At 46.0% G+C, this 27,434-nt stretch overlaps 1 protein-coding gene across 4 annotated transcripts in view; it reads left to right on the plus strand.

The window, feature by feature from the left end:
• CHAT (choline O-acetyltransferase) overlaps positions 1-19,409 on the plus strand; it is a 59,716-nt gene extending 40,307 nt beyond the window's left edge. For all 4 annotated transcript variants that reach the window (XM_017885558.1, XM_017885559.1, XM_017885556.1 and 1 more), the window contains 7 exons: positions 1,938-2,038; positions 2,919-3,047; positions 5,323-5,445; positions 8,526-8,667; positions 8,808-8,870; positions 16,448-16,585; positions 18,590-19,409. In XM_017885558.1, coding sequence (XP_017741047.1) covers positions 1,938-2,038; positions 2,919-3,047; positions 5,323-5,445; positions 8,526-8,667; positions 8,808-8,870; positions 16,448-16,585; positions 18,590-18,859 — 966 coding nt within the window. In that variant the 3' untranslated portion in view covers positions 18,860-19,409. The remainder of the gene's footprint in view (positions 1-1,937; positions 2,039-2,918; positions 3,048-5,322; positions 5,446-8,525; positions 8,668-8,807; positions 8,871-16,447; positions 16,586-18,589) is intronic.
• The last annotated feature ends 8,025 nt before the right edge of the window (positions 19,410-27,434 follow it).

The following is a 27,434-nucleotide window of genomic DNA, read 5'->3' on the forward strand; positions in this document are numbered from 1 at the left end:
CTTTTGTCAGCAGGACAGATTATCAAGCGAGCCGGAGAAGCCAGCAGGGCTGCATGGACCCGAATTCAAGATGATGGAGAGCTGGTCTCAGGACAGCAAGGCAGGGGACACTGGGGTGGGAGGGGAGGGTCTGCAAGGGGTGAGTTTGGGGAGAAGCTCTGGAAGTGAGTTTCTTTGTAGAATGGGAGTAAAGATCCAGGCATCTGGTACACAAGGCGAGAGATTGGGAGGAGACCAGGAGAGAGGCAGCTCAGGACATGTGGAATGGTATGGTGCCCTGGTAGAGACTTTAGTAAAACTCCAAAGGTTGCTTGTTTTGTTCATTTAGGGATAAAGAATGAGTATCTCTTGGGTGTGATGGGCTACTAGGCAGCCTGCTTTATTTGCATTACACTTTAAATAAAATGAAAAAAAAAAAAAAGAAAGAAAACGTGACAGAACATAAAACTTGAAAAATAAATTTTCCAAAACTAAAAATCCTAAATTTTCGTTAGATGTTTAAAATATTTCCTGATATAAGTTTTCTATTGTAAATTAATTATAAAATTATGAAATAAATTACTTACATAGGTAAACAAAGTTCAAATGAGTTGTGTGCTGTTGGAGAGACAATTAACTTCCTCATTATAAAAAAATAATAATGAAACAAGAAGTCACATTCTCTGCATTTAATCCTTCATCTGCTGCTTCTCCCTATGAAAGGAAAGCCACGGACTTCCAGAGGAAAGAGGTATTTGATAAAGACAGCAAAAGCTCTGATATTTAACTTTTTATCATGGACATTTTCAAGCATATTCAAAAGCAGCATTGACATATTGCCAACCTGGTTCATTTGTTTCCTCCAGCATTATTTATTATTTATTACTGCTTGAATCACGTTAAAGCAAATAATTTCACCTACCACATTACTTAAAAATAAAGCTCTCACAGATAACGATGCCTTAAAAAAAAAAAAAACAAAAAAGAACCAAATTTTGTCCTTCTCATTATTTTCTCCCACTATTTTGTGCACTAGGTATGTTCCTTTCTCAAGTCAGCTAAATAGAGTCTTTGTAAAGTCACAAAAAAAAAGTCGTAAGTAATCTCTACAGCTCCTATGGATCCTTCATACACCTCCTCTCCAATCCACTTCTTAATCCATGAGCTGGGCCTTACCGGGTCTGTTTTCAAGGACAGTAAACCGAAGTCCAGAGAGTTGAAGTGTCTCGTTTAGGCTCTCATGGCTGCAAAACTTCATGTGGGTCTCTGACTCGAAGCCCAGGCGGCAACTCGTGGAGCATCTTCCGTATCTCTTTCCTTCACTTCATCTTTCCTTCACTTCTTCATCCTTTCTTCGCACCTTCTTTACTTCCTCATCCTTCCTTCACTACTGTCAAGGGATATTTTATTTCTCCCTAGGAATCTGCTTACCATCCAAAACAGACTGTTATTTTTCATTGTCACTCATTCCACACAATTATTGACCACATACGATGGGGTGGACACTGGTGTAGATGCTGGGAACAAAATCAATGGTGGTCAAAACAAACAGGGTCCATCAGACAAATAGTCACAAAAAGCACTGCAGGATGGTGCCTGCGATGCGAGCTATGACGGGAAACAGGGCTGAAGGGCCTTGCCCATCCCCCAAAGGCAGCTGCGCAGATGTGGGATGAGCTCCTCAGGAATCCCCGGACTGCTCAGTCAGGGAACTTGGGGCTCCACCTTCACTGCCCAGAGCCTTTATGGGAAAGAGGTCGTGAGTGCAGAGCAGTCTTGGATTCTCATATTCTCAGGCCACTGCAATCATGTGCAGTGTTCTCTTCAGGAAATAATGTGCTCTGGTGTCCCTGGAGGAGAGGAGCCCTGAGAAGCCAGGGGCCTGACCTGGGGCCCAGGGGCTGCCTTGCAATGCTGACTCTCTCCCATGGTCGCCCACTCCCTGTTTCTTGTTGCAGTTTGTGGTGGGCCGAGACGGCACCTGTGGTGTGGTGTGTGAACACTCCCCATTCGATGGCATCGTCCTGGTGCAGTGCACTGAGCATCTGCTCAAGCACATGTGAGTCTGGAGCCCAGGGATGCCATGCTGGGCCGAAAAAAATGTGGGTGGTGGCTGGGGGCTGTGTCAGTCTGGAAAGTGTCTTAGCAAAAGATGAATTTGAAAAAAATTGTGTACTACACACACACACACACACACACACACACACACACAATGAATTTGAAACCCAGCTTTGAATGAGACATCAAGTGCTTCATGGGCCATGGATAGGAGGCAGCAGATTTACGGCAGTCAGGGAGAAGTGTGGCAAGGAATTCTCAGGAACCTCTGCGTTGAGAGAGGGGAAGCCTACATCGACACCTATTGCTTATCCTGAGTCAGGGCCAGGCCCACAGCTGCCCCAGCACACGGGGAGTTCTCTGAGCCTCACTGTTTCCAAATCCCAAGGCTGGGTCCCTCCTTAGCTTCCCAGCAGGGCTCCTCTGTGCCTTAAACACACGGTGTTCCTTCCTCCATTCCCAATTTTACCCATTCTCTCCTAGAATCTTCTCCCTGCATCCAAGTCTTCCATTTCTTCCACAAAACTCTAGGGTCACTGAAATCTAAACCAAGCCTAGTAGGCACAAACCTTGTAGAAGAGAACAACACAGCTTGCTCTTAAATTTCTCTCCAAGTCTTCTGGTCTAATAGGAAAACAATGAAAAGAAATAATGGGTTTTGGAGTCAGGTGAAACTGGATGGAACCCCGGCCCTGCCACTTAATGATTTTGGTGGAGGCCTCAGTTTATTCATCTGCACAGCGGTTCAGGGGCAGCTCGTACCCCCTGAAACTCCGTGGCCACAAACACTGACATCTAAGAGGATTGCAGAGAGCAAAGAAGCGATGCTTCCCACAGCTCTCTGGCCGCAGAGCCTCAGGAGGTTGCCTCTGTGCCCGCAGGACACAGAGCAGCAGGAAGTTGATCCGAGCAGACTCTGTCAGCGAGCTCCCCGCCCCCCGGAGGCTGCGGTGGAAATGTTCCCCGGAAATTCAAGGCCACTTAGCCTCCTCGGCAGAAAACCTTCAACGGTAAGGACAACCGAAGTCTCCTTCGAGGGGTCACCTAGGGACCACCCTGCCCATGCCCACTAGCTCCCAAGGCTCCCTGGAAGTTTCCAAAGACCCCGGCTCCTCTGCCTCCCATTGGGCTCCACCTCTTCCCCATCCCTCATGGAAATGTAGTCAAACTAAAGGAGAGATAAAACTCTGGGGAAATAACCTTGCTGAAATATCCATCATTTCCATAAAATGCAAACGCAGGGCTATTTTTTTTTTTTTTTTTTCGGTTTCACCTGACTGAGCAGAGTCAAGGCCGGGAGATCATCCCCTGCTTTCGGGGGAGTAAAAAACAACTGGTTTGAATAGGTCATTTGAATTCAAGCTATTTCAATTTGCTTGAATTTACACTGCAACTTGACAAGGCAGTCTTTTTCCCCAAGGGGAGGGGGCCATTCAGGCCCTAACGGGACCCAGGGAGGAAGGCCTGGGGCAGCAGGGAGCAGTGGTGGCAGCCACATCCTGGCAACCATGTCTGCACTGTAGCTGTTGATTCTCCCATTCAGTAAGCAAACATCAATGCATTCATTCACTGGTTTGCTCATTCATTCATCAAACATATGCAGAGCTCTAGTGTGCACCAGGCCTGTGGTAAGCCTCTGAGAACACAGAAAGTTAAGTACCATGGGACCTGCACTCCATATTGAAGTGGAATAAGTAGAATCCCAGGCCAAAACGTGTGATACAGTAAGATTAATGCCAAAAGAAGAAACAGCCATGCTGACCTGAACCCACAAAAATATAGAAGCTGAACTCTGTCAGGACTGTGAGGGAGGGCCTTGCAGAGATGGGCCTTGAAGGATGGATAGGAGTTCACGGTGCAAGCAGATGGGGAAGAGGCAGAAAGACAGCTTCTTCAAGCTTGTACAGGTTCATAATGATGAAGGCTGGTTTGGAGACCAGCAAGTGAGAGAATGGCCAGAGCTGGGCCACAAAAAGGCAGTTGGGCCGCACTGTGATGAGTGTCACTGTCCTTCTGTTATGGGCCTAGAGCCTGCCCTGCCAATGGTAAGGAGCCGCTGGAGAGTTCTGTGCAGAGGGTATGGGGACGCCCCCAAGGAGGCTGTGGGAAGGGCACATGTGAGCAGGACAGAGTGTGACCAGGCTGGGAAGCTGAAGAGTGGGAAGGACCTCTCCACTGGGAGCTGCCGGAGAGGGCGCCTGGCTTCGGTGGGCATGGAGGGGCCTCAGGTGTTCTATAAAGTGGTGCTCACATTTCAGCTTTGCAGGGTTTTTCTGAAGCTAAGTCAGGGGCCAGGGCAGTGAGCTGGTGGGCTGCTGAGTCCTCAGCGGGTGAAGGAGTCCACTCACTTCCAGAGAACTGAGCAGACCCCACGTTCCCCAAAGCCCCCAGCTCCACCCTCCAGAGGCTGAAGAGAGCCAGGAGAGGCCCATGGATGGGGAAGCAGGAGGTTTCTCCCTGGGGGTCCTGAGGGGCCCATACAAGGGGGGGCCATACAAGGGAGTGAGGCCCGAGTGGGCACAGCTTGGGGGAGAGGTTTCCAGGTGGCCGTGGTGATAGTGAGCTCAGTCTGTCCCAGGAGTCTGTCAACAGGTGGGTCTAAGGGGTGAGTACTCGTGGGAACTGGGTCTCCTCCAAGTTCCCCTGTGTTCCCAGCACCCGGCCCCACCGAGAGCTGATCTGCTGTGAGCAGGAGGAATACTTCAAGGAGAGGCAGGAAGGGAGCATGGAGTCCTGACAGAAGCTGTGCATGTGGGCTCGGGTGCCCACTCAGGCTATGCGCTCTCCAGTGGGGAGGTGCATAGACCTTGCCAGACACTACTCCAGTGGGCAGTCAGTCCGGACCCCAGACTCCTGAGGGAGGAGCAGCTTATTCAATATGGATGCCAGCCAGTGCTCAAGAGTCTCAGTGCAGACTTGGAAAATGTTCCTGTTACTCTGACAGTGAATTACAAAATCCTGGGCATGTCACCTGTGACACAGTGAGTCCCCACCTCACTAACACAGCCAGGCCCACCTCCCCACCCACTCTCCAGAGTAGAGTCGACACCCTGCTCAGCTGAGCTCACCTTGGGTCATAGTAGTCCTGGCATGGTGTGTCTTCTGACACTAGCATAGGTCAAGGTATGTCTCTGACACTTCAGTGCATTCCTGGAGGGCAGGGACTAAGTCCTCACCTTCCAGAATGCTAGGACACAGACCAGGCTCAAGAAGCCCAGGGAAGCCCCATGGTGCATGCATACTGTTTTGCATGCAATGAAAACGTCTTTTCTTTTCCTTTCTCAGAATAGTAAAGAACCTTGACTTCATTGTCTATAAGTTTGACAACTACGGGAAAACATTCATTAAGAAGCAGAAATGCAGCCCCGATGCCTTCATCCAGGTGGCTCTCCAGCTGGCCTTCTACAGGTGAGTGAAGGAGGAGTGAGTCTGTACCTGGGAGGGCTGACGAACACGGTGCTGTAGGATCTAGGGTCTAGAAGCATCCTGGAGGGAGGAACAGCCTTCTGTGAGTCTGGAAGACTGGAGAGTGACCGAGGCTGCCTGAAGGAGGAGCAGACTGAACTGAGTTACAAATCTAACCTCAGAACGAGAAGGATGTGCCATCAGGGAACTGCCTGGGTGATGGCACAGGGACACAGCGCTCCAGAAGGCTGGACTGTAGAGCTGAGAAGAGCCAGGAAGGGATACAGACCATGGTTGGAGTCAAGGGGCTACCCTCCATCCCAACTTCCCCCACCTCACCCAAGCTCTATTGCTGCAACCTGCTCCTCCCCAGTCTTCCCAATCTTGCTAAGGAAATGGAACCAGCAGCCCCCCAGCTGAACAAGACAAAGATTTTGGACTCATCCTTGATTCCATCCTTTCTCGTATCCCCACACACTGCCATATCCGTTCTCCTCCAAATGTCTCTCACCTACCCTCCACCTCCATCCACTGCTATCAGCCCCTCCCAGGCTGCCATCAGCTCATGCTTAGCCAACAGCAGCACTTCCCTAAGGTCACTGCTTCCACCATTACCCCTGGTAATACTGTCTTCATGAAGAGTGAACTTTGAAATATGCAAATTAGACTCAATTACTTTCCACATGAAACTTCCCAATGCCTTCACATCAGGCTTAGAACAAAAGCCTGGCTTAGAAGTGCCCCCTGTGGACTGGCCTCACCTGAGGCCCTCCCACACCCCCAGCTCTCTCCTGCCTCCTGACCTTTGCCCTGGCTGTACCTCTGCCACCCACGGAAGGTGTGCGTGTGGGCTCAGGGTCACCACCCTCTACACGCACCAGCCCTTTCCAGCCCAGGGTCCATCCCTCGAAGCCTTTCCCCACCCCCTTATCTAATGCAGCCCCCTCTGGCCCCTTGCCACCCATTCTCTATCATACCACATTGAATTTTCTTTTTCTTTCAGGCAATTGTTACTCATGTGAATTATCTTGTTTGCAGATTTGCTGGCTTTGTTTTCTAGACTGTCCCCGCAACCCTGACACTTTGGGCACCTCGCATGCCTCTGAGTCCCTCGCACCCACACCATACCTGGCACAGAGTAGGTGCCAGAGACTGAATCACAGATGGGAGGTTTGGCCAGGAGTGGTTCGGCCAGGTCTGGGATTTAGACCTGGTGACCCAGGTAGCTGTGTGTCAGTGAAGGGGTGAAGAGTAGGGAAATCAGGAGTGAAGGCAGGGAGAGAGGTGAATTAGCCTTACAGGAGGCAAAGAAACCAAAATTCGAAATAGATCTTCCTGGAGATGGGGCCACTTCCTGACAGTTCCAGGGCTCCAGAAGCAGCGGCTCATCAATGCCTGCTATGAACGGTAAAGCTCTGCCCTCAAACCTGCTTTCAGTTTGCAACTTCCATGAAAGGCATAAAGTGACCCTGCAGTAAAGCTAGGGCAAGGCATTCTCACTAACAAGCAGGCAGCACCCGTGTGGACACAGCAGCCCAGTGTCCCCCTGCGGGGCTGTAATTCTCAAGGAAGTGAGTGCAGTTGCTTTGGGTGTCTGTCCTGTCTGGACACCTTGGGGAAGGCCAATGTCATCCCATATGAGGACTGGGCTTGCCGCTGAGACTTGAAGAGGTAGAAACCTCACCAGCACTGAGATGCTGCAGGACCTACCTGGCATTTGGAATGGTGGTCAGTGCCTTCTGATACTCAGAGGGCATGGGGCCGAGACAGGCCATAAGGTCAGCATCCTGCCAGAGCCTCGACTGGGGATGCCACCAAGACCAGCTGCTCAGGACCTCTCTACTGTGAGCACTTCCAAGTTTCAGATCCAGAGCTGAGGGGGCCAGTGCAGCCTGCACAGTGCACCCCTCCTCCACCTGCCTGTTGGCTGTGCTATCACTGGATGAGGCCGGGAATGGACATAGCCAGAGGCTCCTGGGTTCATCGAATGCCCAAAGAGGATCTGCTTCCCATGAGCAGTGTTCTTCAGGCTCTAAGCTGTAATAATCACAATTGTTTTTATCTGCCCCTAGATTCAGCAGAAACTCAGAAGCTGCCTGAATTGGGGTTGGTCAATGACTGGCCAGTGATGGCTTTTGCCTCCAGGGACCAGGACAGGAGCTCCTTGCCAGAGTCTTGGGGAAATATGTCAGAGTGTACAGGAAGGTCATTCCCTTGCTCACCAAACAAGACAGTATCACACACCCTGCAGAACTGGACACGGCCTTCCCAAACCTCAAGGAGCCCAGCCAGTGAGGGAGAGACATGTCCTGAGAGGGCTGAGATGTGGGGCCATGACTTGCTGGGTGACACTGGAATGTCACTGCTTCTCTCCAAGCTCTGTGTCTTTTTTCCTCCCCAACTCCCAACACCAAAGACCTTACTGAGTGGTGAGAAAGGAAGTGTGCCCGCCAGGGGTGCAAGCCCAGGGACACTGGCCCAGTTCCCATGCATAAGGAAAGAGGGGTCCCCTGGCTGGTGGGGAAGTGGCCACTGCTGCTTGGGTCATAGTCATCAGGGAGATGAGGCACAGCCATGGTGCCCATGGGTCTGTCAGAAGCCCAGCCGCCCCTGGAAGGCCTGGACAGCCGTTTATGCTCACCAGCACTAAGGCCCCTCCCCACCTCCCTCCAGAGGTCATGCTTGAATCAGTTTAAATAAAACAGGATTCCCTCATGGGTGGGAAAGATTAACTACACAATTATTCCATTCTGTGCTATTCCTCAGACACTCAGGTCTCACAGTAAACTCTAGGTTTTCCACCAGGTGGAGAATTATTTTTGAAGCGCTACCCATCACTTCTTTATTTTATGTCAGTGCAGCATCCCCGGGTGTATACAAGCAAACGTGGCTCTCCATGTGGAAGACTCCCCAGCGTCGTCTTTGGGAATTCCCTCTAGAATTCTAATAATATTAAAATGAAATATTCTGCCAAGTCAAGTCAGGGCTGTGAAAATAAAGCTTGCTGAGGCGGTTTTTCTTTCCGAGTTCATGATTTCCCAAGAATAAATTACCACGTGCCATTCATCCTTCATCCCACGCAGGCTCCACCGAAGACTGGTGCCCACCTACGAGAGTGCGTCCATCCGCCGATTCCAGGAGGGACGCGTGGACAACATCAGATCAGCCACTCCAGAGGCACTGGTTTTTGTGAGAGCCATGACTGACCACAAGGCTGCTGTGCTGGTAAGTCCTGCCCCATCCCATGGCCACAGGAAACCAGTGAGGCCGCTGTGGGTTGCCCTGGGCTCAGCCCTCTGACCACCAGACGCTTTGGCTCCAAGCAGCCTTTTAAACCCCACGCTGCCTCTGTGTTCTGTTAACAGGCTTCTGAGAAGCTTCTGCTCCTGAAGGATGCCATCCGTGCCCAGACTGCATACACAGTCATGGTGAGTGACGTCGCACCACCTCACAACACTGCACTTGAGCTGTGCCTGGGCCTGCCAGAATGGGCACCATGGCATGAGACCCTGTGTGAGGGCCCAGCCACCTGTTACTCAGGGACTTGGCAAGGCCACTTCACCACCCAGTCTCTTATTTCTTCGTTTTAGAACCTAAGTAACATAGCATTCCTGCTTTTGACATGGATTTTACAAGAATACAATGAGTTACCACTTTTCAAACCCTTTGAAACAACCATAATGATAATAATAGCACCTAATATGTATAGCATCTTGCAGTTTATACAAGAGGAGTCAACTGTGAGGGGAAGGGGCTCAAGCCTGGCAGGCGGTGGGGGTCACATACCTTCCCCAATCACAGGCAAGGCAGTATCTGTTCCCACCTAGGGCTGCTTTTGCCCCTTATTCTCTGTATATTCATTTATACTACCTGCGAATAAAAAGTCTTTGCTGAAAATTAATAGGGAAATCAAACTTGCAAGGGAAATGTTTCCCTAGTTTAGAGAAATAATTTATTTTCCGTTACTGCAAAGCTTTTGTTTGCAATAGCAAAATAGAGAATAAGCAGCGACTTGGACTACTCATTAATACCTTCAGTGCAAGTCATTCTAATACAGTCCTTGAAGGATCATATAATCTATGAGAAGGAGCTGAACAAATTTCACTCTAGATACTTGAAAACAAAAACAATGCATTTCTGAATTTTAGAACCAGCCAATGTAGACTTCTCTCTAATTCAGTTGCTAGATCCCTAATTCATCTAAATAGTTAAGTGTTTGTTCTATTTGGGGAAAATGTAGCACCCACTCATGTATTTTTTTTTTTTTTTTTTTTTTTTTTTTTTTTTTTTTTTTGGTCTTCATGCTTTATGCCAGGCAAGGTGCTGGGTGCTAGGAAACAAAATATGAAGTCCATAAGCCCTGTCCTTAGGGAGGTTACCGTGTAGTTGGGAGAAGAGGCCCTTCAATGTGAGTACCAATCCCATGTGAAAAGAGCCCTCAGAAAGTAGCAGGGGACATGGAAGAGCCAACTGTTTCCTCTGCTTGGGAAAGCCAGGAAGAATTCCCAGGGGAAGTGGTGCTTCATGTGAGCCACAAAGGATGAAGAGAGGCTTGTCAGGCAGACACAGAAGGGAAAGATGGCTCAAGAAGGGCACCATGTGCAAAGGCTGAAAGCCTTAAGAGAATAAGACCCATTCGAGGAAAAGCAGAGCACAGCTTGCAAAGGACAGTGGAGCAGGGGAGATGTTGGATTTCCCTGTTACAAAGTGTGTTATGGTGACTGGGTGGAAGAAGGACTGGTTGGAATTGGGGATGGGAATGTTTGCTGAGAGGCAGAGTTGCTGGTTAAGAACCTTTCTAATATGGAGGGAGAGCTGGTGTTTGGACTGGAGTAGGACAGGGGCAGGGTGAAGGGGAAGATGTAAACTCCTCCTCTTGGTGGAAGAAACTCCTCCTGCATGGTGGACTGCACACAGGGTTACTGTCACTCTCTCAGAAACCCTCCAAAAACAACAGCAAGGGATTTTTGAAAGCCATAAATACACCAGGGCAAAGAGAACTGGAAAGGAGTGGCAGCAATGTTTTAGAGCTGGAAAGTGGAACACATGGCGACTGACTCAGCAAACAGTGAGAGAAGCTTGGGAGACTGGGTAATTTATGAAGAACAGATAATTATTTTTTATTGTTGTGGAAGCTGGACGTCCAAGATCAAGGTGCCAGAAGGTTTAGTGTCTGGCAAAGCCTGCCCTGTGCTTCCAAGATGGCGCCATGTTGCTGCATTCTCCTGAGTGGTCAAGCACTGTGTCCTCACATAGTGGAAGGTGGAAAGGCCAAGGGCTGAACACTGTGTGCAGCCTCTTGTATGAGGGCCTTAAACCGGTTCATGACCTAATCACCTCCTGAAGGTCCCACCTCCTAATCCTATCATACCATTAAGCTTTAACACATGAAGTTTGGACAGGACCCAGACATCCAAACCATAGCAGTCGATGATCTATATAAAAAGCAGTTAGACCCTCAGTTCCTCTCTACCACCCCAGGCAGCCAGGCTACTAGCCCCTCTCCCCAGTGGTGGGCTAGAAGGTCATTCTCTGGAGAGACTGAAGCAGAAGGACTCTAGACTTCAGGACACTAGGCACGGCTGAGGGAGGGAATACTGTATGGAAATTAATTGGTTAATTAAAGTCTTCTTACTTACTACTAAGCCCTCCAGCCACTCAGCTCCATACACACTGGGAACTAGCTCTGTAACCACCCCTCACCAAGCAGGAAATTAGAAGATTTCTCTGTGGTAAAATTGACCAGGCCAAGAGAGAACACTCACAGAAACTGATGGTTGGGGCCCACAGTGAAAGAGCCTAGTCAGCAGACGAGGTAGTGGTTTGCCAAGAGGCAGAGCTGCTAGTTAAGAACCATTCTAATATTGAAGAAGAGCTACTGTAAGGACAGTGAAGCCCTCAGGTTAACAAATACATTATCACACATAAATCTTCTCATCATATTTTCAGTGCTTTATCCTTAAATACAAATAGCCATGGATCCTCAGACATTGAGGAGACATAAAAGAGTAAAACCAACACCAACAAACATTTTTGCTAATTAAAAAATATCTTCTTGGCCGGGCGCGGTGGCTCAAGCCTGTAATCCCAGCACTTTGGGAGGCCGAGACGGGCGGATCATGAGGTCAGGAGATCGAGACCATCCTGGCTAACTCGGTGAAACCCTGTCTCTACTAAAAATACAAAAAACTAGCCAAGCGAGGTGGCGGGCACCTGTAGTCCCAGCTACTCTGGAGGCTGAGGCAGGAGAATGGCATAAACCCAGGAGGCGGAGCTTGCAGTGAGCTGAGATCCAGCCACTGCACTCCAGCCTGGGCGACAGAGCAAGACTCCGCCTCAGAAAAAAAAAAAAAAAAAGTATCTTTTTAAAAAAACTTGAAATGGACCAGGCACAGTGGTTCATGCCTGTAATCCCAGCAATTTAGGAGGCCAAGGCGGGCAGATCACCTGAGGTCAGGAGTTCGAGACTAGCCAGGCCAAAATGGCAAAACCCTGTCTCTACTAAAAATACAAAAAAGGCCGGGTACGGTGGCTCACACCTGTAATCCCAGCACTTTGGGAGGCCGAGGCAGGCGGATCACCTGAGGCCGGGAGTTTGAGTCCAGCCTGATCAACATGGAGAAACCTGTCTCTACTAAAAATATGAAAAATTAGCCAGGCATGGTTGTGCATGCCTGTAATCCCAGCTACTCAGGAAAGCTTAGGCAGGAGAATAGCTTGAACCTGGGAGGTGGAGGTTGCGCTGAGCCAAGATTATTGCATCATTGTACTTCAGCCTGGGCAACAAGAGCGAAACTCCATCTCAAAAAAAAAAAAAAAAAAAAAAAAACCACCACCACCACCAACAAAATTATCCCGGTGTGGTGGCACATGCCTGTAATCCCAGCTACTAGGGAGGCTGAGGCAGGAGAAATGCTTGAATCCAGGAGTCGGAGGTTGCAGTGAGCTGAGATTGCACCACTGCACTCCAGTCTGGGTGACAGAGAAAGACCCCTTCTCAAAAAACAACAAACAAAGAAAAACTTGAAATGAAAAAAGTACAAGAAACAACTGAACAGTTTAAAAGTGATCATTGAGATTCTTTGAAAAGTAAAAGGAGTTACTTCATCTATATGTGATAGGAAACTAAAAGCATTTTTCAGGAAATAAAAATAACTCTGGGGGAAAATATGGTAGAAAAAAATTCAGTGGAAGAATTAGAAGATAATCTGAGACAATATCCCCAAAATATCAACACAATAAAGAGATGAAATACAAGAGAGAAAAGAGGCTTAGTCCAGGAGAACAATATTCCAAATAATTGTTGTTCAGAAAGAGAAAATGATGGAGGGGGTCCTCAACAAAATAATTTAAGAAATTTCCCCAGAACTGAAGAACATGAGTGTCCATGTTTAGAATATTTAGAGAGTTCATCAAATACCTTGCTTAATAGATGGAAAATACTCATAGCAAAGGAAATTTCACAACACTAAACATGAAGATTCTAAAATCTATCAGAGGACAAAAAAAATCAAATACAAAGATCCATAAAAAAGATGTAATTAATTTCTGAACAGCATCGTTGGAATGTGGAAGATAAAAGAGCAGTGTCTTCAAATTCTGAGAGAAAGTGACCTTCAACACACATTTCATACCCAGCTAAACTATCATTAAATTTGAAGATAGATCAAAGACATTTTTAGACAGAGAAAGTCTCAAACATTTTACTTATTAAGCACCATTTCTCATAAAGCTACTGGAGAATGTAGACTTCTAAAGTGAGAAAATAAAACATAAAAGAGGAAATCATAGGCTCAAAAAAATCAGAAGATTTAACACAAGAAAAAGATAGAGGGATGTCCCCAGGATGATGGTAAAAGGAGATCACAAATCAACAGTTGTTGAGTAGACCTAGAGAGCAATCAGTCCATAAAGAAGCAAGAAGTGAAAGGATGAATGAAATTCTTGCTGCACGTTTAGGAATCAATTAGAAATAGATACATGGGGCCTGGTGTGGTGGCTCACGCCTGTAATCCTAACACCTTGGGAGGCCGAGGCAGGTGGATCACCTGAGGTCAGGAGTTCAAGACCAGCCTGGCCAACATGGCAAAACCCCATCTCTACTAAAAATACAAAAAATAGCTGGGTGTGGTGGCACATACCTGTAATCCCAGCTACTCAGGAGGCTGAGGCAGGAGAATCACTTGAACCCAGGGGGTGGAAGTTGCAGTGAGCCGAGATCACGCCACTTCACTCCAGCCTGGGCGAAAGAGCAAAACTCCATCTCAAAAATAAATAAACAAATAAATAAAAGAAATAGATACATGGAAAGCAAAGGAAGTAAAAAAACAATTTATACATTGTCAATTCTAGGGGAAACAAAAAATTCAGTAAGAAAGGAAATCTAATCATAGTACACTACATGACCCAGCTGTGAATACTTGCTTAATTATATTTATGTATATTGTTCTGTATATATGATTATGCTGTATCTTGATCTAACTACTAAGAGTTAAAATGTAATCTTATTGGGAAGATGGGAGAGTAGAAGTGTGCTGGGGGAGCAGGGTCATAAAAGAGCTGAAATTGGCTAGGTGCAGTGGCTCACGCCTGTAATCCCAGCACTTTGGGAGTCCGAGGCAGGTGGATCACGAGGTCAGGAGATCGAAACCATCCTGGCTAACACAGTGAAACCCCGTCTCTACTAAAAGTACAAAAAAATTAGCCAAGCGTGGTGGTGGGCACCTGTAGTCCCAGCTACTCCAGAGGCTGAGGCAGGAGAATGGCATGAACCTGGGAGGCGGAGGTTGCAGTGAGCTGAGATCGCACCACTACACTCCAGCCTAGGCCACAGAGCGAGAGTCACTGTCTATAACAAGAAGATTATAGGTAAAACTGAGAAATTCAGTAGTGGTAACCTAAGCATATATTTGGAGGAAAGAAAGTATATACCCAAAAGAAATAGCTAAAAGACTGTAAGGAATTGCCTCCTTGGGGTAGGAATCCATGCTGGCAAAATGACCTTGGCTTTTGGCTTATTTGGATTTCTAAACGATATAAATATATGACAATAACAACTTTAAATTTATTAAAATGTCTAGGAAAACACCCTCCAAAGCATTGCCATAGGGTTGTGTTAAAAATGTGAAGTTGATGAAAACAACCAAATCAAAGAGATGGGTTTGGGGAAAGGAGAGATACAAAGACGCTTACAAGGTGAATCTGGTGTGTGGTTGGACATGGAGGGTAAGGAAAGGGGAAAAGAAGCAAGGAAACCTAATAACTGGTAAGCATATTTGCCAGTGGTCATGGAGAAAGGAAGTTCCAATGGCAAGGTGGTCCAGAGCCCCCATCACTTACTCTCCCACTGTTCTGTAGTTTTCCTTCCTCACACTTGAGTTTATGATCATGTTTTTTTGCATGGTTGATGAAATCTGCCCCCCACTACACCATAAGTTCCACAAGGACTAAGTCTACAACTGTCTCGTTCTCTGTTGTGGCTCCAGGACCTGCGGCACTAGGCATATAGTAGGCACTCAATTAAGATTCCCTAAATGAATGAATGAAATACTGAATTATAAGTCATTTTACTCATTATTACTCATGGCTCTGAGCCAAAAAACTTGTGAACTCAGTCTCTCTTGCTACAGTTATTCCAAGGTGGTGAAAAGAGGGAGAGTTGACTGTTCACAGGGCAGCTGCTTCTATGAACCAACACAAATCAGGAATTAAATAGAGGAAACCAGAGAAATTAAAAGAGTAGTCTCCTTCACAGATAGGCCCACCATTCTTTCCTTCTGTTCTAACAGGGCACATCTAAAGTAAGCTGTGGTTGTGTAATGTTTGTCTTTTCAGCCTCTAATTAGGTGCGTTCAGAGAGAACAGAGCCTGTCATCTTTATGCATTCATTCGCAACCGAAAGAGAACAGCTGTCAAATCCCTAAACGTGCCTTGTAAACCTATACCAAGTTCATTGTGAATGGGAAGTTTCTTCCTGTGCAGGGCTTTGACAGATAAGTGGCCATCCTGCAGAACTGTGAAACCCCAAGAGTTACCCTGATGTTGACCCAAAAGTGATTGTTATGGGCGAGGGTGGTCCCCTGAGTCTCCATCAGCCCCTAGAATTGCTCCAAATAAACATGTAGTCCAAAAAAACCAGTGTACATACTACATACCCAGCCTCAAGTGGGGGAGCCATAGAATGAGTACCCAGCCCCACTTCCAGACACCCCACACTCCATGAACCCCTCCTACATTGACATCCTGGAGCTTTCTCTGTATTTCTATCCTTTGATGAAAGTTTAAATATATTGTGATAAAAAGAAAAAGAACTTTTATCATTCAACTGCCTCTTTCCCCTTGAAAATGTCAGCTGAGCCTGCTAAGGGATCTAGTTCCTGTCTCAAAACGATTTCTTAGATTATTGATCCAGTTTAAATGAATTGATCCTGAGCCATGAAATAGCAGCCAAGATTCAGGAACAGATCTCACAACCTCTATCCTCCATCTCTTGTTCCCTGGGCTCCTACTGGAGGAGACAGTGCTGGTTGTGGTGAGAGTCTGTTCAGGACAGCCTGGGATGCCTTCACAACGCTTGCACAGGATCCAGCAGTCCCCAAGCCCTGCACACAGCCTTCTTCCCAAACTCTCTCCCCTGCCCAAGTAGTTGGTAGTTGAGATGGACAGGCCAGCCCCATTCTTTCCACTTAAGAGAACCAGCCGGGTGTAGGTGTGTAGGGGATGCTCAGACTCACTAACCTTTAGCTCAGATATCTCAAGCTAGAACCCAACCTGCTCTGGACTCACTCAGTGCATGTGGAAATGTGCAAGGGCCCGGGAGCAGAGGCCGCATGGTATAGCGGTCAGTCCTGAGCAGCCACTCATACACATTGTTGGCAGCAGGCACCGGATAAGCATGAGCCGTGGCTGCTGGAGTCACCAGTAGTCCTGTGGACTAGAGAGGAGGGAACAAGGAGTTGCAGGGGGCCCACTTCTCATCTCCTATTCTTTGCCCCCAACTACCCAGGCCATAACAGGGATGGCCATTGACAACCACCTGCTGGCGCTACGGGAGCTGGCCCGAGCCATGTGCAAGGAGATGCCCGAGATGTTCATGGATGAAACCTACCTGATGAGCAACCGGTTTGTCCTCTCCACCAGCCAGGTATAGCCCTGTGCAGCCATTGCCCAAGAGTAGTGTAGTCAGTAAGCTTTCTAAAGAACAGTGACAACAAGCCCACTAGCTGGAGTCAGGCAAATCCTGCCTCTGCTTTTTCTGAACTATGTGATCATCAGCAAAATGATCTGAATGTTCATTAGAAGATGGTTTACTCACTAGGCTTGGTGGCTTACAACTATAATCCCAACACCTTGGGAGGCTGAGGCAGGAGGATTGCTCGAGCCCAGGAGTCTGAGACCAGCCTGGGCAAAATGGAGAGACCTCATCTCCCTATTTTAAAAAATTAGCTGGGCATGGTGGTGTGTGCCTGAAGTCCCAGCTACTAAAGAGGCTGAAATAAGAGGATTGCTTGAGCTGGGGAGGTGGAGGTTACAGTGAGCCTTGATTGCACCACTGCATTCCAGCCCAGGTGACAGAGTGAGACCCTGTCTCAAAAAACAGAAAAAAAGAAGAAGGTTTCCCATCTCCTAAACGGGAGTAATCAGCAGACCCTACTCAGCCGAGGTGGAGACAGTACAGGAACACACCCATTCTGGTGCCCTAACCGTTACATCTTACTACCTTTCAATCTATTACTGCGGTTTCCATGGGCTCTGACACCCAGCAGATCTGGAGTGAAGTCTTGGCTCGGCCAGATTCAATGATGTAGGGAGAAAGCCCAGTCCAGGGCCTGGCATGGACAGGGCCCTCTAAATAGGTGACAGATATTATTGTAAAGGGCCACGCGACCAACAGCAAAACATTCGTGGCCAGCCCAACATCTAACCAGTGCAGCACCGTGTCCTGTGTGAGGGCCACTGCCACAAAGACAGAATGCAATCCATTAGATAGAGGTCGTGGTTTAGGAGGGGAAATGCCCCACAGCCATCAATTTACTAAAATGCCACCTCATCTGTGAAAAGCTGGACGTGGGCAGTACTGGGGTTGATGAGCTGTGTTTGAGGACAGAAGCCCACTCAGTAATTGGATGTTGTCATTATGGCAGTAAGCATGCAGACGTGAATAAACGAGGACAGAACACAGTACCATAAATTTCTCAGGAAATCATCCATGGGCAAAAAGTGCTTTGGAATGGCTTTATGGCCTTCGGCTATTGCACGGCAAATTTATCTGACAATGCGGTGACTCTATTAGCAAGACTAATGGTTTGTTCTGCCCCATTAAAACAGCCAGTGTCACTTCCGAAGGCCTGAGCACACAACACCAGAAACCTGTAGGTTTAAAACAAACCAGGCCCTGCACCTGCCCAAGAATCCTTTCTACTTTTTTCCAAAGGACCAGCTAATAAAATTAATCTGGGGTGTGGGGGTTTTGTTGTTTTCCAACTGGAAAGTAGCATTTATGGCTTGAATGCTTTCAGAAACATACTTTCTTGGTTTGTGATCTGGATTATAAAATCTTGGCACTCTGAATTCAAAACACACTAGGTGCATAAGTAAAACTCCAGTTGATGGCAATCTTTGAAACACCCAATGCTGGGTAATTGGGCATGGCCAGGCTGCAGGGAGAAATCAGAGCAGCCAAGCAATACTGACAGTAATTAAGGATCTGGGGAAAATCGACAGAGAGGATGGGCTAGATTTCCTCCAGTTCATAAATTCCTCCCTCCGGAAAGCATCTAACTGTGGGGTGCCACCAGGGGACCATTTAGTAAATTACCTGATTGCCTCCATGCCTCAAATGGCCCCCAGGTGAAGGGGAGACTCAGCCCAAGACCCAGCACCAGGTCACGATGGGAGCTTCCAACTCCACAAGTAGAGCAGATTGCACACCAGGGAGTGGGCTTGGGGCCCCTCGTCCTCTGATATCACGCAGTTAGATGGGTCTGTTTTTATGACTCTGGCTGTGTCCATCCATGCTGAAGCAATCACTTGATTTGGTTAATTCAGTCAAACCCCCAGGTGGAAAACAGTCAGAGAAGCCAAGCCCAGTTGACGCTGGCAGGCTGCATTCCAGAACAAGCAGCTCCTGACCTGTCCTCTCCTCCAGGTGCCCACAACCATGGAGATGTTCTGCTGCTATGGTCCTGTGGTCCCAAATGGGTATGGTGCCTGCTACAACCCCCAGCCAGAGACCATCCTTTTCTGCATCTCCAGCTTTCACAGCTGCAAAGAGACTTCTTCTAGCAAGTTTGCAAAAGCTGTGGAAGAAAGTCTCATTGACATAAGAGACCTCTGCAGTCTGCCGCCGCCTGCCAAGAGCAAGCCATTGGCAACAAAGGAAAAAGCCATGAGGCCCAGCCAGGAACACCAACCTTGACTGCTGCCACTAGGTTTCACCTCCCAAACTCAACCTCTAGAGCAGCCAGACCCTGCCGATCCCTGCTCCCATCCCTTACCCCAGCTTACCACAGCTCCCTGTCCTCAGGGTCCAACCCACAGATCACACAGAGACATCACACAGAGTTGGAGTGTTAGGAGAAAAGGGTCCCCTCTTTATGCATGGGAATCATCATTTTCAAGGTGCCTTTGGGCCTGTGCACTGGGAAACAGGACCAGCCTGGCTCGGAGGCAGCCTGGATGCACTGGTGAGCCACAATGAGGACTCCTGTGGTCCTTGGAAGCTTAGTGTTCATGTCTCCTTCTCCAGCAGGACCTAGTGTGTCCAGGCGATACTTCTGCCCAATGAAAGGATGAGTCACCTTATTACATGCAATGTACCTAAATGGGTTAGGAAGGAAGAGGCTAACTCCAGGTCATTACCTTTTTTCTTTTTGTGGGGAGAGGAGGCTGTGTTTTGAGATTCAGAGCATTCCAATCGTGGCATTCCCAGTGCCTCCACTGAGCCGTACAGTCCTGTAAGCACCCGCTCCTCCTACACACATCACAGAGCCCAAGTCCATTTAAAATATAGTGACTTGGGCCCACAAACACATTTCTGCTTTCGTGCCCAGGGGCAGCCTTCTGTTGAGTCAGAAAATTGTGTCCAGCTATTGTGAAAGGAAAAAAAATGTACCTGTGACTGCCCTGGAGTTGCTGCCACTCTCTGCTTAGCAGACGGCATCAGGGCCAGTCCAAGAAAAGTAAACTGCACAGCCCCAAGCAGATGGCGCCTGGTGCCGGTGGTTTGCAAAGGACCTGGCCCCTTCCTGGGGTCCTGCCATTTGCATTTTTTCTGCATCCTTTCCCCTCTCCTCCCCTCCTACATGCTCCAGTAGGTGGAGAAGAGAGATGGTTACTTTGGGTTTTTCTGTTATCTGTTTTAGGACAGAGATTCTTAAGAAAACCACCCTGACATTAATTTCAGAAAATATTAGTGATTCAAGCAGGATCCTTAGGCAGCTGGGCTCCTTTGTTTGGAGCAGGCTATCCAGGGACTCTGACAAAAACCCATGTGGTAGAGCCTAGAGCAGGGCTCTCTTCTGGCCTCAGGGACTGAGGGGACAGCTGGCAGGGAGCAGGGCTGTTAGGAGGGCACAGCCTCATCCAGAATCAAACCCAGCCCCAGCTCCAGCTCCAGCTCCAGCTCCACCCCCAGTTCCAGCTCCATCATGGGCAGGATAGACAGGTCAGCCGAGGCAGAGTTAAGATGTCTCGAGAGACTGTGATCATAGAAGGGATGCAAGAGGCACTTCCCATTGGAGCACATTTTTATGGGAAGTCTAAAGGGCAGGGGAAGGGAGTGAGAAAGCAACCAAAGAAATCTGCAGCACAGAGCCTGTGTGTTCTGCTGCACTCCCTCCAATCCTGCTGCTTCCTGCTGAGCACTCTGCTCTAGCCCAGGAATCCTGTAGGTTTCCCTTCTTTGGGCCACTGTGAAGGCTCTCCATGCTTCGACCTGGACTGTCACAGGCCAGCAGAGGTGGGGTGGGCATTTGACCTTTGCTCAGCTCTTTGAAAACACAAGCAGCCTCAAGAAGTGAGTCCCTTGAACCCCTGGTTTTAGATGGAGGATCTCTATTACATGTTGTGAGAGATTTGGGCACCGCCCTTTGAACATACAAACTTAAGTCATTGGCCTGTAGATTTATGCTCCTTCCCTCCCACAGCCACCTTCCTGCTCTGCTTAGGAAGTCGTAGCACAAGGGTCCTGGGGTTTTCTGGGGAAAGGCAGCCCACTTGCTGTAAGTTGGCCCAAAGCTACTTGTCTGTTCTTACCAAATGACCACAGTGCAGATCTGAGTTCTCCTCTGGTTCCTTTCCCTCCATGGATCTCTGGGCAGACAGAGAGCTCCAGCTATGGGGCCAGGCAGCCCCACCAACCTTGGCCAAATGACACGCATGCCCAAAGACTCAATTCCCTCCACTGTAAAATGAGAACAAGAATGTCCCCACTTGCAAGACTATGAGGATTGGAGAGCACGTGTGTCGAGGACCTTGCTGGGTCAACAATTCATTTGTCTTTGTCTGGAGTCTGCCAGCAGCAGTAGCCAATGTTTAAAAGACACAGGGGCCAGGAGAGAAAAGGCAGGAAAGAATTAAGTCTCTCCTAGTCTATGGCATGCCATCATGGGGTCGAGTAGGGGCAGGGAGGCTTCATGGGGCCTACCTTTGGGATGACATTACCCCAGTGGACATTGTTTGGGTGGTTTTCTTTTAAACTATTTACACTGATATGACAGACCCAAACTCATATCTGCTCCAAGCACATGGAAAGGTAACTCACTCTGCACATTCGGATATCAAACTATGCACTGTGAGGGCTATGAGAAACGCAAACAGTAAATGCCTGGCAGGAGGGAACACTTCCTCTCTCTGAGGAAGAGGCTGGAAGCTGGTCTTCCCCCTCCAATAATACACAGGTGCACTGAGTCTTTATGCAACGGCAACACTGAGCCATGGCCAAGGGCATCTCTGCGGGGATCCTGGGAAAGGAGCCTGCTCCAGGTGTCCCCAAAGAGATGGAAAATACGATAGTCATTTGGAACAGTGATGCATATGTATGTGGCCACCTTACAATACTGCTAAGTTGCTAAAATATATAAAGTTAATATTTAAGTTATATTTTTATAAAATAGTTCTAGATTTATGGCAATATATACATGTATAGCCTTTCAATTTTAATTTCTAGTTTTGTGCTTTAAAGAAATATACGTATGATTAAAGAACTGTATATTGTAAGCATTATATTCAAATTATTTAAAGATTGTAAGCCTATATTCAATAAAAAGTAATGCCAAGAAAGATGATGTTAGCCATTGTTTCTACCCAGACTCGCTTTAAAATATAATGTCATAAATTCTCTCAGCTGGGTCAATAATTCATTTGCCTTTGTCTGGGGTCTGCCAGCAGCAGTAGCCAATATCTAAAAGACACAGGGGCCAGGAAAGAAAAGGGAGGAGAGAACTAAGTCTCTCCTATGGCATGCCATCATGGGGTGGGGTAAGGGGCAGGGAGGCTTCATGGGATGCTTGTGATCAGGTTGACAGAAACCTGGGTGTAGAAAGAAAGTGGGTGTCTCCAGTTAAGCCTGCACAAACATGTGTGGACAATGTGCAGCAGAGAAAAGAGCACAAGGCTCAGAGGTCAGATGCCTGGACAATAAACACAGCTCTGTTTCTAACTTACCGTGGACTTTGGGTAAGTCACTTTCCCTCTCTAGGCTTAGTTTCTGCATCTGTACAATGGGAATATTGATATCAGCATTACTCAGTTCCAGGGCTGTAGAGAGATGATATGAGATGGTCACTGTTTGAAAACTTCGGAAGTGGTGTAAAAGCCAAGCCTTCTTGTTGCAGGCTCACACAGACATATGCACACAGCTTCTTTTGCCCTGCACAGCTGACATACATTCCAAGCTGCAAGATGTCCTCATAGCCATGAAAATCCACAAAATCCGAACTGAGATTCCTCCAAATGGAAGCCCAAATGCCTTCCAATTGGACCCTAAAAAAGAACCTTGAAGTGTGTGGGTTTGTGGGATTCAGGATGCTGGAAAGGCACTATTCAAAGAGATAATGGCTAAGAGTAGTCCAGCAGGAGTGGAGGGGAAAGGAAAGAACAAGATCTGAGCAATGTGGGTTTTGCTCTTACCACAGATGTCACAGGCATCCTCAAAGTAACCAGATGCAGACACTGAGAGAAGGGCAAGAACAGGCAAGCCGACCCGCAGCATGCAAAACCATGCCACCCTCCTGCAGCCTCTGAAGCTCCCTGCAGGGAGGGTGTTGGTACAGAAGCAGGGAAGAGTCCCTCCCAGGTTCATAAGAGCAGCTAGAAGTTTCCAAATTACTCCTAAGCAGTTCTCCTTGGAGAGTAATGTGAGAAAGAGAGAGAGAGCGAGAGAGAGAGCACTAGGTGGAGGGAGGGAGATCGAGACAGTGTGCAGTGACTTGGGTTCCCTTTATAAATTCAGCCTATCTCCCTGTTTTTGTGCTTCTGAGTTTTCATTTCAAAGAAGCCTCTTGAGTCTGCAAGGTGAACAATATGCCACATCTGGGACAAGTTGGTCACACATCCCGCAAAAGGACCTTTCTAAAAGCTGTTCTTTCTTGGCTCCCAGGGACCAGCTCTCTCCTTGTTCTTCTACTGTGTGCTCCTCCCAGCTCCTTCTGGGCTTTCTCTTCCTAGTTCTGCAGTGTACATCCCAATGGACCCCTTAGTCTCTGTTTCTTATATTAAGGTGCAGCAATATGGGCTGAGGTGATGCAGAAGGGTCTCTCCACCAGCAAAACCATATACAAAAAAAGGGAAATGTTTTAAAATATATAATCAAGTTCAAGAGAAAGAAAGCAAGTCCTCACATTCCAGAAGAAAGAAAGATGTCCAGAGCATGGCACTAAGCAGGAGCCCAAAGTGAAGCAGAACAGAGCCTCAGTGGCTCCAGCTGGGTTCACCATCCCTGCAAGCAGAGAAGACATAACAGCTCATGCAAGGCAGGAGAAGCAACTAAACTCCCTGCACAAACTGGGACCTCCCAGAGGAATGCTGACTATGTGACAAGAACTAGAAAAACGTTTCTCATCAGTGCAGGAGAGGAGAAAAAAAGCCTGCCATCCACAGGGCTGTAGATGGGGGAAAAGACATCCATGAGAAAGTCAAACTATAAACTCATGGCATATGTGGATGAGGAGCTTGAATTCATACCGCTTATATGTACAGCAGGCACTCCAAGCCGATAATTTTTTTTTATTATTGCCAAACATATTTATTTATTTTTATTTCAATAGCTTTTGGGGTACATGTGGTTTCAGGTTATATGGATGAACTGTATAGTGGTGCAGTCTGAGATTTTAGTGCACCTGCCAGCTGAGTAGTGTACATTGCAACCAATACATAGTTGTTTTAAAATCCCTCACCACCCTCCCACACTCCCCCTTCTGAGTCTCCATAGTCCATATCAATCTGTGTGCCTTTAAATACCCATAGCTTAGCTTCCACTTATAAGTGAGAACATACATGTTTTTTGTTGTTGTTCCTGAGTTACTTCACTTAGAATAATGGCCTCCAGCTCCATTCAAGTTGCTGCAAAAGACATTTCCTTCTTTTTATGGCTGAGTATTATTCTATGGTATACATATTACATTTTCTTCACCATTGGTTTATGGGCACTTAGATTGGCTCCATATCTTTGCAATTGTAAATTGTGCTGTAATAAATACACTTATGCAGGTGTCTTTTTGATATAATGACTTCTTTTCCTTTGGACAGATGCCCAGTAGTGGGATTGCTGGATCAAATGGTAGATCTACTTTTAGTTCGTTAAGAAATCTCCATGCTGTTGTCCACAAAGGTTGTACTAATTTACATTCCCACTAACGGTGTATAAGTGTTCCCTTTTCACCACATCCATGCCAACATCTATTGTTTTCTGACTTTTTAATAATGGCCATTCTTGCAGGAATAAGGTGGTATCTCATTGTGGTTTTAATTTGCATTTCCCTGAGGATTAGTGGTGTTGAGCATTTTTTCATATGTTTGTTGCCATTTGTATGTCTTCTTTTGACAAATGTATATTCATATCATTTTCCCACTTTTTGATGGAATTATTTGGTTTTTTTCTTGGTAATTTGAGTTCCTTGTATAATAGATTCTGGATATTAGTCCTTTGCTGAATGCATAGTTTCCAAATATTTTCTCCCATTTTGTGGGTTGTCTGTTTACTCTGTTTACTTTCTTTTGCTGCACAGAAGCTTTTTAGTTGAATTAGGTCTCATTTATTTATTTTTGTTTTAGTTGCATTTGCTTTTGGAGTCTTAGTCATTAATTCTTTGCCTAGGCCAATGTCCACAAGAGTTCTTCCTAGGTTATGTTCTAAAATTTTGATGGTTTCAGGTCTTAAGATTTAAGTCTTCGATCCACCTTGAGTTGATTTTTGTATAAGGTGAGAGATAGAGATCCAGTTTCATTCTTCTACATGTGGCTAGCCAGTTTTTCCAGTACCATTTGTTGAACAGGGTGTTCGTTCCCCAATTTATGTTTTTGTAAACTTTGTCAAAGATCAGATAGTTTTAAGTATTTGCCTTTATTCCTGGGTTTGCTATTCTGTTCTACTGATCTATGTGTATACTTCTATGCCGATACCATGCTGTTTTGGTAACTATCACCTTGTAGTATAATTTGAAGTTCAGCAATATGATGCTTCCAGATTTGTTCTTTTTGCTTAGGATTGCTTTGGCTATTTGGGCTCTTTTTTGGTTCCATATGAATTTTAGGATCCTTTTTTCTAATTCTGGGAAAAATGATGTTGGTATTTTGATAGGAATAGCATTGAATCTGTAGATTGCTTTGGCCAGCATGGTCATGTTCACAATATTGATTCTACGAATCCAGGAGCATGGTATGTGTTTCCATTTGTTTTGTCGTTTATTATTTCTTTCAGCAGTGTTTTGTATTGTAGTTCTTCTTTTAGAGTTCTTCCATCTCCTTGGTTAGGCATATTCCTAGGTATTTTATATTTTTTTGCCACTGTTATTAAAGGGATTGAGTTAACTTGATTCTCAGCTTGGTCATTGTGTGTGTATAGCAGTGCTACTGATTTGTATATATTGACTTTTTAACCTGAGGTTTTCCTGAAATTGTTTATCGAATCTAGGAGTCTTTTGGAGGAGTCTTTAGGGATTTTCTAGGTCTACAATAATATCATCAGTGAACAGTGATAGTTTGACTTCCTTGTTTCTAATTTGGATGTCCTTTATTTCTTCCTCTTACCTGATTGCTCTGATAGGACTTCGAGTATTACGTTGAACAGAATTGGTGAAAATGGGTATCCCTGTCTTGTTCCATTCCTCGGGGAGAGTGCTTTCAAATTTTCCCCACTCAGTATGAGGTTGGCTGTGGGTTTGTCATATATGGCTTTTATTATTTTGAGGTAAGTCCCTTTTATCATAAAGGGAAGCTGAATTTTATTGAATGCTTTTTCTGCATCTATTGAAATGATCATATCATTTTTGCTTTTAATTCTGTTTATGTGACGTATCATATTTCTTAACTTGCATATGTTAAACCATCCTGCATCCCTGGGATGAAACCCACTTGATCATGGTGAATTATCTCTTTGATGTGCTCTTGGATTCAGTTAGCTAGTATTTTGTTGAGGATTTTTGCGTCTGTGTTCACCAGGGATATTGGTTTGTAGTTTTCTTTTTTGTTATATCCTTTCCTGGTTCTGGCTTTAGGGTGACTTCATAGAATGAGTTAGGGAGAATTCTCTTTTTCTCAATATTTTCGAATACTTTCAGTAGGATTCTAACCCAATAATTTCAAAAAGCCAACTTGGCCCGGATCTGTAAGACCCAAAGGACCTCAGCAGACTCAAATACAAAACCACTTTCCACTCTGCACACACCAACACCCACATAGGAAAACATTCCATTAAAGATGAGCTTGCAGAAAACACAAACAACACAAGAAACAACTCATACTGAAGAAAAGCATCAGAAATTAATTAAAGCAAGGCCAGCCATGCATAAGACAGAATTACCACTCAAATGAGTCTCTCCAGAGGCTCAGAAGTTAAGGTTTTTCAAGGGAATGGGTGCTGCTGACTGGTTGGGGATGCAATCATAGGGGTGTGGAAAACATTACTTGTGCACTAAGTGTGCCCCTGGTAAAGAAATTATTAAAGAAACACAAGGAAGATAACATAAGGAGTTCCAACATACACACAGGAGTTCCAGAAAGAGAGATGACAGCAAATGGGGCTAAAAGACTATTCAAACAGAAAGTGAATAAGAATATTCCAGAATTGAAGAAACACATAATTCTAAAACTCATAGTCAAAGAAGAGATTACAATGGAAATTTTGAAATACTTAGAGCAGAGAGATAAGGGTACCTCATATTAAAATCTCTGGGATATAGCAAAAGTGTTTAGGGAAGATACATGGCTTTAAACACAACAGAAAAGAAGAAACATTGAAAATTGATGAGCCAAGTGTCACTTAAAAGGAAGATAAAGAACCAAATGGTAAACTTAAAGAAAGCAGAAGAAGATAATAAAGATAAAAACATCATGAAAGAGTAAACAAACAAACAAACAAAAAAAAACAGAGAACCTAAACAGAACAAAAGTTAGCTGTCTGAAAAGACTAACAAAATAGACAAGTCTTATAAAACCAATAAAAAGAAAGTTAGAAATAAATAATATCAATAAAAAGTTGACATACTTCAATAAAGCAGATGTTAAAAGATCAACTACTTTATGCCAGTAAATTTCAAAATGTAGACACAAATAGAAACATTCTTAGGGAAATATTATTTGTCAAAACTGGTGCAGGAAGAAATCAGATTCTGGATAGTCTTATAAATCATAAATAAACTGAAGCAAAGGTTTAAAATCCCTTTGGTTAAAAAAAAAAAAAGGAGTGCAAAGTTTTATAGACAAGTTCTACCAACCTTTCAAAGAAGTGATCATTTTAATTGTATCTAAGATAAATAAGGGGTATTCTCTCTTCT

Source organism: Rhinopithecus bieti, unplaced genomic scaffold (assembly GCF_001698545.2).
Source record: "Rhinopithecus bieti isolate Rb0 unplaced genomic scaffold, ASM169854v2 scaffold_15143, whole genome shotgun sequence".
Taxonomy (NCBI): Eukaryota; Metazoa; Chordata; class Mammalia; order Primates; family Cercopithecidae; genus Rhinopithecus; species Rhinopithecus bieti.